Below are 14911 nucleotides of genomic sequence, written 5' to 3'. Positions count from 1 at the left end.
ACTCTTCTGCTGGGGACACCACTGAACCAAAGCTGAGGAGTTGGTACACTGAATTTTGTCTCAAGCATCTGTGCGATGAGTACTTACGTCTCGAACAATGCCGCGTTTGCAAAACCACCTTGACCATATCAATCTCTCTGCTAAATCGATAGATGAAATACAGTGCGCAAATCAGAGATCGTGAGCGTGCAATACCGACGTACTAAAGCTTGCAGATTTCCTCCCTCACGGCCCTTTACGAACGCTCTAGTCTACAGTCAGGAGATCACTCTCTTAATACGTGATACGGAACCTCATGAGAAGGGTCTATTCTCCACGGATCCAAACATCAAAAGTGGTAGAGACTATGGTCACGACACTGCAGGAAGACGCAAAACTGTAGCTAGTGGCAGCCAGACGCACTCATCGGCAGTGGCCAGAGTGTTAGGCAACGATTTGGTGAAGAAGATTCAGTCTTCCAATCGCTTCAATGGCCGAGCGCGTGGTGTTGACGTCGAAGTGTTGCTTCATGGCGTCGAGAGGTTGTGTTCTGCTCACAGCTTGCCAGGCGCAACGGACAGAATTGCAGCTCTGCGTTCCAAGAACGAGAAACTGTCCTCCTCCATCAAGCGTTACGAGGACAAGATTGTGCGCCAACAGTCTTCTCTGACCCAATCCAATGCAAGCTCGATAATGAATGATGCAAAAATGCCCGAGGTCGTTGCGGAAGCCCATCTAAAAGCTGAAGAAGAAGCTATCAAGGATCTCGAAGCTAGGAAGAAAGAGCTTGAAACAAGAATTGCTGAAATGGAAAGAGATTTGGGTGGTTTGCGAGCTTGACAGTCACTAGATAGAGCGTATTGACACATCTTCCTGACCTGTGGGTGAAGCGTCAAGTGCTCGTGTTTCTTACTAGCTAAGGGCTGAGGGCATACAGTAGCATAAGATGTCAGTAAATATTCTGGTAGGCTCATTTGGTGGCTGGTGGCTATCTCTGATACAGCACGTAGAGCAGGCAGAATCACGTCGACGAAACTCTACGTTGGGTATGTTGTTGAGTTGCTTCCAGGCTGGCGGTCGCACAAGTGATGTCTCCAGGAAGAAGGTGAACAAGCGACAAATGCAATACTCCAAATTGTATAGCACTGTCAGCTATTGTTGACATGCGTCGCATTTGGCAGCCGTAGGCGTTGTAGCAGGCTTTGACGACCTTCAACATGCAACAAGGCGAAAGTGGGCGTAATAAGAGTGACAGCCTGTCCCTTCATGATTGCTCTCTCCATCTGGGTTCATCCGCCACTATCGAGATATTGCATCTGCATCTGGAAGGACGCCAGAAATGATCCGCAAACTTGAAGCCCAGGGGAGGCGCTAGCCTCGTCTGTAATTTCTCCAGTCCTGCCTGCCCGAAACATGTCGATTTCGGCCGCAGTTGTAAATGAATCTTTCAGCTCCTGCGATGTGAAAGACGATCTCAATCTCAACATGCATGGAGTCTGGAGCAGCACTGTTTACCGAGCAACTTCCTGCGCTCCTGTGTGTGCGACTCATGAACTTCAGCTCCGCCTGAGCAAAAGATACAACGTGTGTACGTGAAACCTGTTCTACGAGCTGATTGGAAGCCAAAATGCCAGCCATCGCCTTGTGCATTTCCCCCCGCTGGCTTGAAGTAGCTGAGCTAGGCTTCTCTTGGTGTACTTGACGTTATCACCGATGCCACTAGCAGTTTTGCAACCATCTCGGAAAGTTTCTTCAGTGGACTTTTCGAAGGTGGAAAGCAAGCTGCAAATGAGAGTTGGTTGAGGGCCACAACCCTCATCCTGGCCATTGCATATTCCTCAAGGATACTGCATCTCTCTATCCTCGTCCTTCAACGGTCGTGCAATCTGCCAGCGTATATGCGACCTTCGCAGGCTACACAGCATTTGAATACTGATTACTTGGTTGGATCTCTGGCATCAAATCAATAAATGGGTACTAGTTGATCATCTGTGCGCAATTGGATCACCATCCCGCCCAAAGCTTGAGATAAACGTTCACTGTCGATCCTTGCCTGCGCTGCGGAATATCTAGACGAACTCAACTTTGCGACACACAACACAACTAATCTGTCCCTCGTCGTACACCGGTCCCACCTAATCTGCCACTTTGTTGACATCGACCGGATGTGTGACACGACATAGTCGAGGATGATAGTTGACTGGTGACTTCTGCGACACATGCCCGAATCGAACTACTTGCGCTCAGATTGACTCGCTTGCCTATAGTTTCCATCAGTGATCGATGAGACCTCTCAACAATGGCGATGAAGTATGGCCGTCTGGATGGCTTCGACACACCACACATCCAAACGGTGCGATCACCTAGTCTTTCGAGTGACATGATGTCCAGCTCAGCCAAGTCGAACGTTACTAGCCATCTGGTACCATTCGTGAACCCACCACCCGCTTATTTCGCTCGCGGCGAATCCTCCGACCTGATCTCTACCGAGTACGATAGGAAGGTCGACATCTCGCAGTCGGCCCTCACCCTACTAAACGAATTCTCTGACCATGTGTTATACTGTATCATCTCTACTTCACACTCGGTCGCTTTAGGACAATTGAAGGCTGCAGTCCCCGCTGTGCTAAAACCAAGGCTAGGCAAGTCGGCGTTACGCTATGCTGAGGAAGAGTTAAAGGACTATATTGAAGACGAGGAAGCTGAGGAACTATACTCCAACCAGAACTCTGTCCAATCCGGAAGCCATTTTGATCCGGATCTGGTCTGGAAGCTGGCACGGTTGAGATGCATGGTATATGCTCGACTGGGTGACTTCGAGGAAGAAGATGAGGAGGAATGGCTTGAGAAGGAGCAGTTGCTCGATCGGGCTGCAGCTTCGCCTGCCGAAGCACGTCAGTCAATGGCTGTTACACCTGGTGCTGCTATCTTTTTGACCTCAATCATTGAATACCTTGGAGAACAAGCTTTACACTATGCTGCGCAGTATGCACAGAAACGTCACGACAATGCTCGCGGCCACGACAACATTGCACAAACGCCACAGATGCAACTCGCCGCCAGGGATGCTGATATCCTGCTAGATGGGAAAGACATGAATCATGTTGGCAGGGACAGTCCTCTCTCGCGTCTATGGCGTTCGTGGCGGCGAAATACTCGAGCTCCTGCCCTTGGTCCACGCTCCCTGTCGCCAGAGGTAACACAATCGCCAGGTCAAGGTTCATACTATAGCCAAACCACAAGCAGTAATGCCCGTCCATTGATTCACCCTATATTGGAAGAGAAGAGACAATCTACAGCGGCAATGCTTGGTGCTGCTAATCCTTCGGACGTCCCCCTCCTTGAAGCAGATGGCAACCTTGAAAATGTTATGCACCAGCAAGAGGATGACATGGAGGTCAGTGGTGGCAGGCCTATGAGTATGCCAACGCTGCCGGGCAAATACTTAGAAGACGAGGATACGATGTACAACCTAAATGACGAGGATACGCCTTACTTCCAAGAACGAAGCCCCTTGAGGCCGACCTTCGATCGCACTAGATCTAATTCTGTCCCCGCCATGAAAATACCTTTTACAGCCACACCAGATTCGCCTAGACGAGAGAATATCGTTCCGCCGATCGAGGTTCACGATGAGCGTCGTGAACCTCAACTGTACTTATCGAATGCGGGTTATACCTTCTCGAACGGTACTGCCGACCTGGAGTCGCCACAAGCAAGACAGCGAGATTTGACTATCGAAACGGCCAAAGACGAAAAGCCAGTGCGACCAAAAGCTACACCCTCATCAGAAGAACTAGATGCAACAGTGGGTGTCCTGGCAGGTGCTCTGAGTGCAGTCGGTGTCCACCATGTCGGTCGAGTTCATCAGCAAGCGGAGATCGACCCGTCTCGAACAACAAGACAACCTCTTGCAAGCGCATCAATCAAAGCAGCGCAGGACTCCGACATGGTATACGCTCCTGGTGGTCGACGCGAGCGACCTAAATCCGATCTTGAAACAACAGTGCCTGGACGGCGTAGGTCGAAAGATCCTTACGAGCAGATCAAAGCACGACAGTTGGAAGAGCACAAGCGTTATTCTCAGCAGTCACACGAGATGAATACACCTTCCATATATTCGCATCGAGATCATTCGCCAAGGTTTCCGCATGATATGCGACGTGTTTCAGCACCAGTAAACGGATCTGATTCGCCTATTGAGGAATACGCATCAGAGGAGGACAGGCGAGACCATCCAGAACCTCTATACGTACCAACACCAAACGAGAACCAGAGTTTCGATCAACAACCGGACTACCCGTTTGTACCAAGAGAACCACCCACAAGCAGCATCGCTCCTGGTTCGCCAACCTCGCTTTCGAGCAGCAAATATTCCAATACAGAGAACATGGTCAGCAGTGAGCCAGCCCCAGGCCTACCTCAAATTCTATACAAGCGCCAAGTCTCAATGGACGAAGGCAATGCAGGACGAGCACGTGGTCATTCCAAATCTTCCTCCAGCAGTAGTCGATTACTCGGGTTCACTAGAGATGCTAATGGCCGACCACAAACAATTCACCAGCAGATGGCAGCTGGTGACATGACAGACGATGTTCGACGGGCTCACTCTTCGACGCCTACTAGCATGAACAAAGCTCGACCTGAAACTGCCCAATCAGGCTCGTCTGAGAAGCGAGGACATCTGCGACTTCGTGCAGATTCAGATAACAATATTATCAGAGGCAGCCCTGAAGATGAGACCCATAAACGAAGTCTTGAAATGCTCATTAAAAGCGACGAAACCCTTCTGGTTTCACTGACCCCACCTGTCGCCGCTTTCAACAGAGACGTAAGTGCTATAGTAGTCTCGTGTATCAACCTACTAACGGTCTTTAGATCAACCATACTCCAAGACGATCTCAAACACAGGATCTTGCAGACTTCATCAGGAACACTGCCCCACCAGGGCAAGAGAAACCCCCATCTCACCCTACAACACGATCGCGAAACGTTAGCATGGATGCGGGTCAAGCGCCGCAGGTTGGTATGGGTCAGGGAGAGCATAAGACCGTGCCTTCATCCAAAGATATAGCCATTCAAACCCCACCAAGACCAGCCTCGAAACACAAAAACCTCATTGGTGAACCTAGAGATGCCAAATTTGATCGCACAAACAGTATCAGAGATTTGGCAGATTACGCACGTTCTACTGGACCAAGCAACGACGACCAGTTACCGAAAACGTTTGGTAACGTAAATGTCACGTCTGCCCAGGGCGAGGTGCCGCCAAATGCGACGGTTGGTACTGGTCCATCATCTCCTAAGGCGGCTCGCAAAGTGTCCAACAGGTTGCAAGCGCGAGATCCAAGGCCGTCTCGGCATGCGGAATCGTCGGCACTAATAGATTTCATTCGAGAAGGTCCACCTCGAGCACCGGGTGAACATCGAATCAACCGACATATTGCACCTTTCAGGACAACAATGGACTCTGATGACCTGAATGGGCTGGTCTCTTCAATGCCCAAATCCTCCAGTGAAGGACCGGAAGCTGCCTCAACGGCTACAAGAAACAACTCGAATACACCACTAGTTAGGAACGAGGACCAAATCAATATGTCGGCACAACCTCGTGCTAATCGACAGCCAAGCAGCGACGATGGCATGCCGAGAAGAACTCGGAGGCGTGTAAAGGATCCCTACGACCTTGGAGAAAGCGATGACGACGATCTCCTCAACGTCGTACCACCATCAAAACAGACTCAAGAGGAGTCTTTGATGGACTTTCTTCGCAATACGGCTCCACCACCCACCATGACTGCCTTGCCAGCCATGCCCAGAGACCATTTTAGTGAATCGAAACCGACACTGAATCACACTCACAGCATGGACAAATTAAGAGGCCTTGTCCGTAACAACCGCTCGGCGGCGTCTGCCACTCAAGATACACCAAAACCACGCACTTACGCCCAAACTGTATCTGCACAATCTCGAGCCCGAGCAGACTCTCCACACCTCACGCAGACAGGCTCCAAGTTAGACGTCTATCGTCCAACTCAAGCAACACACGCTTCACACGTTGATCGCAACCGTGCGAGCAGCAAACAAATACGTGCCTCAAATTCTATGAGTCACAGAGAGCGTGGCTCTCAAGATACCACCTCGAGCACGGCTGGACGAAGGGATGGCTCGACCGCCTTCGATACAGGCGACCTCGCTAATTTTCTACTGAGCACTGCTCCACCTCCAGCAACGCAGCAGGAGGTGCAGCCTTTTATAATTAATGGTCGGCCTAATGGAAGTCAGCTAGCGAACAATAAGGAGGGAGGTGGATTTAAAAAGTTCTTTAGTGTAAAGGGTAAGAAGTGACGAAATTACGGGCAATCTGCCATCTTGTGAGCTGGACATAGTGAGGTACATGGATTTGGGGTAAAGCAGAAACCTTTGGATGTGTATGTTGGAAAGGAAAGGAGATACCAGTTTGGATCGGGCACCTACGTTGCCTTCATGCGTTTGTAACGTATTTAAGACTGAGATGAAGAAGGTGATCAAGGTAGATCTAATACGTTACCATACTATACCTGCCCATTTTGAGGCTGAAGTTAATAGTGTTTTGGAGATAATAGAATCAGATAGCGATTCATACCTGACCCGAATGAAGGTATAGAGAGAATATACGGAATATTCATTCATGCACATGGCACATCTGGACAGACCTCCTTAGAAAGTGGCATAATATTGACATTCTGCGTTTGCAGAAACTCGAATCTCATTTGCTTTAGGTACATGGTCAAGAACTAATATCCAGATCCACCCGTGCCTTTTTTGATACATGTCTCATAACTCAAATCCCCAATCACTTACTTGCTCAAACCATCCCGTACGTCCTCCTGCTGCGCCGCAAGCAACGCAATAATAGCCGTTCCAACACTCGAGCCATCCTTCGCAAGTCCAATACGTATTCTCCTCTCGCCTTCCGGTCCAATACCATCGATCGCCCTCAGCGCATCTCGCATGTGAACCTCGAACCTAGGAAACATCTCGAAGACGTTGCCGTCCACAGCCACGTCAACCATTCTCGCTTCGGCGTTGATTTCAGACATGCGGCGACCCTCGATGGATTCTCTCGCTGGTTGGACGAGGGGATCGTGATGTTGAAGTTTACCGCTTTGTATGATGACGGCACCGACGGCCATGCCTGCGAGCCGTGCGGCGCGTCGTCCGATCGCACGACTGACCATTTGGACAGCGCGGGAGTCTTGGAGTGTGATCGCCCAGCTGGGAAAGCCGAAGACCTCTTCGATCTTCTTGGTTAGGGCTTTGGTGTCGCTGCCTTCGGCGATGCTGAGCATGCTTGGCTCCACGGACCATGGGGTTCGTAGATTGAGTTTCTTGTCGCCACGTTTGTAATTTGGGAAGAGGCCGAGACGGGGATCATCGTACATTCTTTCGATGGCTATTCGGAGGAGTTCGCCGAGGAATGGTCCGCTCATTCGCTTCTCGAACATTTGCATGTTGCGGTCTACACCGTATTGGGCGATGTGTTGGTCGTATTGGGTGTTGCTTAGTACGGATAGTACTTGGTCGAAAGAACCCCACTCTGTGCTGAGGAACATCTCTCCAGTACTGCTGTCATGTTTGCCGATGTCCTTTTTGATTTTGTGGAGTTGTTCCAGGTACGCACCGTTGGTCCCTGTGCTGAAGATCGCACCGACTGAGGTACGTGTCTTGTTTACAGGCAATGTGTAGGCACGCGTCATCAATGTGCCCAGTGTGTCGTTGACAATCGCACTGATCTTCACCGGAACCTTTTGGTTGTCGAGCTCGTTTTGCAATAGCTGGCAGACGTCTTGGTTGACAGCATCAGGTACATCGAAACCTTTGACCCAGTGCAGGAGGACTCCGGAGTTTACAGAGGTCTGCCTGAGAGGAAAAGCGAAACAGAAGCCCAAACTGAGCTTTTGGTTAGAGTGCAGTCGGTTAACATGATGATCCTCGAGAAACGCCTTTATCTCGGCAGCAATGAACGCGAAGAGGTCATTTGCTTTTGAGGCGACCGTCAGATTCTTCGGTATCAGGCATTCAGATTGTTTGGTCGTATATGTCGAATTTCCGTGCAGATCGACAGAGCAGATCTTCAGGTTAGTTCCGCCCAGATCGACAGCGAGTGTAAATCCTCTCTCCGTCCCATTAGCGACGCGAGTGATATATGTTGGTATCTGGCACATTGTCGGTCGCCATTCCGATAAGCCATCATTGAGCTCCGTTATGAACTGGTTGACGCAATTCTGAATGTTAGAATCTGAGACTTCAAACTGTTCTGCCACGCTTTCGGCAGCCTCGAGGGGATTCATTTCAACGAGCAGGCGAGCGAATCAGAGTATCGAACCGTTGTCACCCGTGTCATGCTCCAGATCGGTTCTGCCAGGTTTCTGCACGTGTTCAGCGAACGGCTTTGTAACTGTTGCCGCAGATGATCGGAAAGCACTGGCCTGTGAGTATCGAGAAGCATCATAAGAACTTAAAACTCTGCGGGATATTGGGTTGCTACTTGGTATTGTCAACGAGAACCGCCCGCTTTCTCCAAAACGAGGAGATCGCCTCCGATGATTCGAATTGAGGTTCTGTGACCGGCTATATCGTCCTGCCACACCAGAGAACCGGCAAATATTCTGGATCTTGACCAGCGAACAGTGTGCAATTCCGACGCAGGCAAGAGCTTCACTAGAACAAGAACTTTGAAGCCTTTCTTGTTCCTTAGACCTTACTGTAGAGTCGCCTTGCTTCCCAGCAACATTAACGGTAGCAGACAAGCGTAACCTCATGCACTTCAAGCTGATTGTAGAGAAGTACATAGCAGTCTTTCTCTGACTGGGAAGTTTGTGTGGATCTGGTCACAACTGCCTCTATCAACCGTCGGCAAGCGAGCTAGAGACATTGCGACGTCCATGACCAGGATGTTGGCAAGGAACTGTGTGCACATTGACCATGTGATTATCACTAAAGGGCTGTTTGACCACTGCTGGGCTTCGATTGAAGAGCCCGTTGCAACTGCTTTGTAAACTGGACGCGGTGTTCGATCGAAGGGAGGTCTCGTTACACCTTCCTAGTCCGCTTATAGCTAATTTCTCTCGATTGGGGAAAGCCCGATACGGGAAAGTGTAACAAGATGACGAGTTCACGTCATGCCCAATTGTGCGGGCTTCAAGGGGATGGACAACATTATGGTCAACGTTGAATAAGACGAAGAAGTTGACTGTATCACGTTGCGCTCAATTTATCCTGCTGAAGACAAAGAATAAAGTTTAGCTCTTGCAGGAGCGGTTTCTCTAAACACAATACGCAAACCAAGCATATTCCAAACTCTGGCAATACTCAGAGCCGAGCGCATTTCTTTTGATGACTCGAGAATAATTCGAACAGCTGCCAATGTATGAGTGTGCAGCTACGACGAAGCAAGACCATGCACGAGGAGACGGGCCACATAGCCCGATTGTGGCGTTTTGTGCCTAGTCTTAAGAACCTCATCTGCAAACGAGTTACTCTCATTCAGCAAGATCTCGTTTCGCTAGGGGTTTGCTTTGCTCTTTCCACGTGTAAGCTGACGAGAACCATGGATGAACGTGATGCAAAAGTGCATACTGTACTTGCACGCTGTGTCGATACATGATACATTTGGCGTTTACTCTATCAAACAACATCGAGTGATAGTGATAAAGACGCGTGCGACGGCACTCCATGCATATCCGTACTTACTATTGCTGCATGGTTGGCGAGCTCTAGAATCGGTGCCAAGTTTGGCAACAATGTTCGTTCTTCGCAATCCAACCAGCTGCAGGATCGGCACTGGCTCACGGCGTCGACATTTCCGTTGTGTCTCAATCGAGTCAGTAGGATCGATTGCGCGGCTGGTTACCGTACTCGAGTAGCTCGAGCTAACAGGGTTCTTGGCGACGTGAGCCTCAACATCCAGCAGTATTAGTATATCTCCGCGACTCTAAAAATTTGCAAGTCCGGTCTTACTGCTAGGCAATAGGAGTTGATGCTATGTACGTTGTAAAAAATGCTACTGTCGAGGTGAGGTCAAGTCATTGGTTATGATAGCGAAGTTTGAGTTTCAAGTGAAAGGATCGCCTCTGCTCGATTGGCCATGTGGAAAAAAAAAGGCTTTCTCGAGATCCACGCGAGATGCCTGGTGATCAGATCCTGGTGCTCTGGCTAGACTTTAACATCCTTTGCGGGATAATGTTGCGATGTACTTGGACCATCTGGATCTAAGAGCACATTTCAGGTATATTTAGCGACCTCGTATCTGTGAGTTCGGTGTTTGGCTTCAACTCCTCAGGTTTTACCAATCAAAGATCATATGTGAAATAGTATAGCAATGAACTTTTGATTGCAGATTGATAGATATTCGTAAAGTGAGAGGCATTCGGCCAGGTCACGAAGGGGGCCCTGTACGATGGAGCACTCTGCCGCCAAAACACAAGCGCCCTTCAGCTATTCGAACCCTCACAAACTGGACAATGCTAGTGCCGAGATTTGTCCAAGGTATGCGTTTACGTTATTGAGAACAGTAACTAAATTATGTCCAGATGATCTTTCGTGCTCGACCTTTAGAGCGCCGAGACGTTGGTCCCTGCTCTCGAACAAGAATACAACTGCCACAATTGTCTTTCCAATACGTCGTGGTAGTACCTTAGTGATGCGATGCTCCCGTATCGCTTTCAGTATTTCCAGTGAGATCACGTAATTCTCCGAAGCAGGGTGACATGCTCAACGGAACTGCAGCATATCCCAAGCGATGCCAGACAGTCAACGAGCGTCGCTGCAGGGTATTCCGGGGGAGCAAGCCACGAAGAATGCTCTGTCTGGGCCTGAATACGATCGCCGATTCAATCGCGTACTCCTGCCGCTAATTAAGAGTGCTACAAACACAAACGACCAAGCGGATTGCACGCTCCAGAGCAAGAAAGGCCTAGATATTGAAAATATAAGTTATAGAGACATTGGTTTACCTTCACTTCCTGCCCCGTTTGTGCTCGTGGAGACCATGTTCAGGTCAGGTACGCAAGGAATGCTACCCTGTGCTCAACTTGTTGAGCCCACGTCATTGCGGACTCGAGGGTTATTTCTAGATCCACTCGCTAGAGATGTCCGGGAACTACTTCCGCCATGGAGTTCCAGCACTTGAGTACGGAACGCGGCTTTACAACTCATCACAAGCGCTAGAGTAGAGTATGCCTGTGTGATATTCGTCTATTGACCACATCGTACCCTGCAGCTTTGAGGCAAATACTGTGCAATTTCGCCAGCCTACTACTGTAGAGTAGACTACCACATTCAGTCGCTCACATGCACGAACTTGCGACCTTTCTAGATCGCCAAGGAGGCTGAGGAAGATCTCAGCAGCTGAAGAATTTGCGTGAGTGTAGGCTCTGGAATTGTTGTTCCGTACACAATGGGCTCTTCTATAGATAGTCAAGGCCACATCCAGCTAGCTACGTATCTGATGTTCCAACATGGGATTGAGTGAAGGCCAGTAGGTGCCTTGCAGTTTTCTACGACAGTATATGTCGTCGCATTCAGCAACCCTTCACAACACCATAAAGCAGAAAGTAGGCCCGACGAGTGCTGCTACTATGTCTTTGTCCTCCACAGCAGTTCCAGTCAACACATTGCCCGAACTTGTGGAAGTGCTGCTGCCAAAATCTGAACGTCCTCGAAAAAAGGCAGCAGCAGCGTGCACGATATGCAAGCACAAAAGGAGAAGGGTACGCGCTCCCGGTCTCAGTAACGGACGTTCTATTTTGGTTTTACTAACATACGTGACTGTCAGTGTACTGGAGGACATGACGACCGTAATTGCGACCAGTGCCGCAAAGATGGACTGAATTGCAAGTTTGAAGGACACGACAAACGGACGAACAAGTACAAAGAGCTCATTATGGGCAAAGCCGTCATCCATGAAGCTCTGCTCAGCCATATCTCGTTGGCATGGCGCTCTGGCGACCAACTTAGGATTACTCAAACCATGAACACAGTCTTGAATGACAATCTGTCAGACACACAGAAGCTGGAAATCCTCGACCAAGTTGCAACCAAGGTCGATGATCCTCTGCAATTGCTAGCGAGGTCAGTGTCCGATGCAAGTTCATTAGATTCGACCACTTCCAACCCTAGATATGAGAGTGGTCCATCAGCACGCTCATGCTTGCCGACATCCACGAATTATGCTCAGGGATCCGAGAGAATACCGATCGATTTATTGCTGTGCAATCAGGACGAACAGGACGATCATATGCGACGACCGACGTGAGTGGTTCGACAATGAGATGTAACAATTATGAAGAATTCCATTATGCTCCACTCGCGATGAAGAAATGCTAATCTCGCCAATACCAAACGCTCTCTGAACGTCGATAGAGGTTCGAGGGTGTGGGGGTGATCCTGAAGAAGATGCACGCACTTCGATGTCGAGGTGGAGTGCGAGACTTTGGCTATACTCGACCTGTTCTCGACTGCTTGTCCAGCGGAAATACGATATACCAACAACAGTGCGACCTTCAGGGCCGTGGCTTCATCAACGATTTTCGTTGCGAATTTGATAGGACCCCACAACCAGTGATACCGTTGAAGTTGTACGCGTCGTGGCTCGCGCGCCTGGACTTCGAAACGTAGCTGGTAATAGTATGGACCACTAACTTGACAGACGTCTTATGGCTTGGGAAAAGACTGGTGGCACTACTCGAGGATTGGTCGGTCGAGTCCGAATGAGACATGGAGGGAACGCACGTGGACATGTAGTCCTTGCATAGTGAGCTGCTCTATAGAGCATATCGAAAGTATCGACCTTGTTTATCAGTCAAGTCGTTGAAGCCATCGTCTATCGCCCTCTGATCAGTTTGCACGCCTTCCTTAGAGTGAGCATACACAACGGCTGCGCTGCCTCTTCTCTCTTGTTCGGCATCTCTCCGGAGGTTCTCCCTTTTCATTAGTATCCACAAAAGTGCTGCTATCACAATTATGCCACCATAACAAATGCACAGTCCAGTGAGCGCAGAGAAGTATCTTGGTCGTTCCCTCGCAAAGAATATATTGGCTCCAGCGATGTTACCAGCTGCGTAGAGGGTGAACCAGAGGCCATTAGAGAAGGATCGTTTGGTATGTCCAGCGACGTTGGTGGTGAGCAGATTCCAACTGAGAATGACTGGCGCCCCGACGATGTATTGAAGCCATGTGCATCCTACCAGCGTCCATCGATGCTCCAGGTCTGTGAATCTGATACCGAGGAGGCCTCCAAAGGGTACCAGACAGATCACGCCAAGAACAATGCATCGTGTATTGGCACAATATGCAGCGATGAGGCCACAGACTGGCACGAGAACGAATTCGAAGGCTCCTGTTGGAAGCTGTAATAGTGTGGCACTAATGCCGCTGAATCCATATCTGGGGAAGATCTGTTAGTGTAGGTCTTTTTTCCACCCACAAAGAAAAAACTTCACTCAGCGACACATACCCTCGGATCAGTGCTGACGCGAAGTTTGCAATTCCTCCATTAATCACGCCAGTAGCTACACCGATGAGCGCAATGAGAAGCACCTTGACATCGGTAAAAGCTTCGGTAACCTGGGGCAACTTGTACTGTTTCGTCTTCACCCCGATCATGTTATTGGAAACTCGATAAACAGCAACTACGCGTTGCCTGTGAGTCAGAAACTTTGCATTTGCTGGCGAGTCCGGCATGATCCAAAGAAAAATGATACTCCAGACAAAATTGATAAGTCCGATAGTCAGGAAGATGAGTTGCCAAGACTTCAACGACGTGCTGGTGGAATGGCCGAGTCCAAAGCCCAGCAAGGCTCCGATCATCGTTGCCATACCATTGAAGGCAAGGAATATACACATTCGTAAGGGCTGCTCTGAGCGGGTATACCTAGGTGGCATATTAGATCCATGAGCTCGTTCAGACACGCCGGAGGAGACGAGCACCGTCATGCACATAGGACAGGCATCGGTAGTGCTGGATGAAGAGAAACATCGACTTTTGACATGCGGTGACTTACCACATTGAACAGATACTCATGATCGCTGGTGAGATGCTCGCTTCGAACATTCCGAGGAGGAAGCGCTGCAGTCGTTAGTGCGTTTTCTGGCCCAAAAACTGGCCGCTACACATATATCGCTCTGTTTTACAGCGGCCATTCTATGCTACTTACCAACGCAAGCATACCAGCATAGTTCTTCGCAGCCACATGACATACAAGCAGAATAGCCCAGACAAAAATCATGGTACCAGTATATTTTGCAACAGGTAATCGTTGGACGAGGAGGTTGGCGGGAATTGCCCAAAAGAGGTAACCAAAGTTGAAGATGGCTGCAACCCACGAGTATCTCTCGCCCTCAAGGCCAAGGTCCGGAATGAGGGTGTAGGCAGATGCATAATTGAGGGACAGCTTGTCGAGAAATTGAATCATATAGGTCATGCAGATGATGGGCATAATTCTCCAATCCACCAAGCGTCGTACTTTGAGTTGCTCTGTTTCGAGTTCTTCTGGAGTAAAATTATCAATTTCTCGATAGAGGCCAGTAGCTATGTCTCCCTTGGGATCTGGACCGATATCTTTCACAGTATTGATGATGCTGCCGGGCCGAGTAGCTGAGTGCACAGAGCCAGCTCGTGTAATGCCATCCTTCTCAGAAGACATTGGTGTGCTATTAGTGGTGGCCATTGTATGTGATCCACCTTTGTGACTTTGCTAGAGCAGAAATACGTGGAAGGAGAATCGACACAGATAGATACTATGTACCACCAGTATATATAAAACAAAAGCTTGGGCTGGCATGTCATACAGTGGGTGCGCCATGCGCCGAGATAAAACACCTTCATCTATCGTTATCATGTTTTGCACGACGCTGGAAGACGGACATAGTCGCTGAATGGCTCCGCGAA

General features: G+C 49.4%; 5 protein-coding genes across 5 annotated transcripts; 3 read left to right on the top strand and 2 right to left on the bottom strand.

Annotated features, from left to right (window-relative positions):
• Nucleotides 1-97: 97 nt before the first annotated feature.
• LTR64_001958 (uncharacterized protein) lies at nucleotides 98-819 on the top strand (the record flags this gene model as incomplete). The annotated part of the gene is made up of 2 exons (XM_064896333.1): nucleotides 98-162; nucleotides 216-819. The coding sequence occupies 2 exons, from the start codon at nucleotides 98-100 to the stop codon at nucleotides 817-819; spliced, it is 669 nt and encodes a 222-aa protein (XP_064759020.1).
• A 1459-nt stretch (nucleotides 820-2278) lies between these two features.
• On the top strand, nucleotides 2279-6327 carry LTR64_001957 (uncharacterized protein; the record flags this gene model as incomplete). Its single annotated transcript, XM_064896332.1, has 2 exons — nucleotides 2279-4810; nucleotides 4858-6327. The coding sequence occupies 2 exons, from the start codon at nucleotides 2279-2281 to the stop codon at nucleotides 6325-6327; spliced, it is 4002 nt and encodes a 1333-aa protein (XP_064759019.1).
• A 491-nt stretch (nucleotides 6328-6818) lies between these two features.
• Nucleotides 6819-8312, bottom strand: GLK1_1 (glucokinase; the record flags this gene model as incomplete). The annotated part of the gene is made up of 1 exon (XM_064896331.1): nucleotides 6819-8312. One exon carries the CDS (start codon nucleotides 8310-8312, stop codon nucleotides 6819-6821), a length of 1494 nt encoding a protein of 497 aa, XP_064759018.1.
• A 3288-nt stretch (nucleotides 8313-11600) lies between these two features.
• On the top strand, nucleotides 11601-12277 carry LTR64_001955 (uncharacterized protein; the record flags this gene model as incomplete). Its single annotated transcript, XM_064896330.1, has 2 exons — nucleotides 11601-11732; nucleotides 11798-12277. The coding sequence occupies 2 exons, from the start codon at nucleotides 11601-11603 to the stop codon at nucleotides 12275-12277; spliced, it is 612 nt and encodes a 203-aa protein (XP_064759017.1).
• Nucleotides 12278-12785: 508 nt separating this feature from the next.
• Nucleotides 12786-14690, bottom strand: LTR64_001954 (uncharacterized protein; the record flags this gene model as incomplete). Its single annotated transcript, XM_064896329.1, has 4 exons — nucleotides 12786-13407; nucleotides 13478-13894; nucleotides 14025-14089; nucleotides 14178-14690. The coding sequence occupies 4 exons, from the start codon at nucleotides 14688-14690 to the stop codon at nucleotides 12786-12788; spliced, it is 1617 nt and encodes a 538-aa protein (XP_064759016.1).
• Nucleotides 14691-14911: the final 221 nt, after the last annotated feature.

This window comes from Lithohypha guttulata (assembly GCF_036872675.1).
Source record: "Lithohypha guttulata strain CCFEE 5908 chromosome Unknown scaffold_1, whole genome shotgun sequence".
NCBI classification, from domain to species: domain Eukaryota; kingdom Fungi; phylum Ascomycota; class Eurotiomycetes; order Chaetothyriales; family Trichomeriaceae; genus Lithohypha; species Lithohypha guttulata.
Note: the sequence above shows the minus strand (reverse complement) of the source record. Positions and strands in the feature narration are given on the sequence as shown.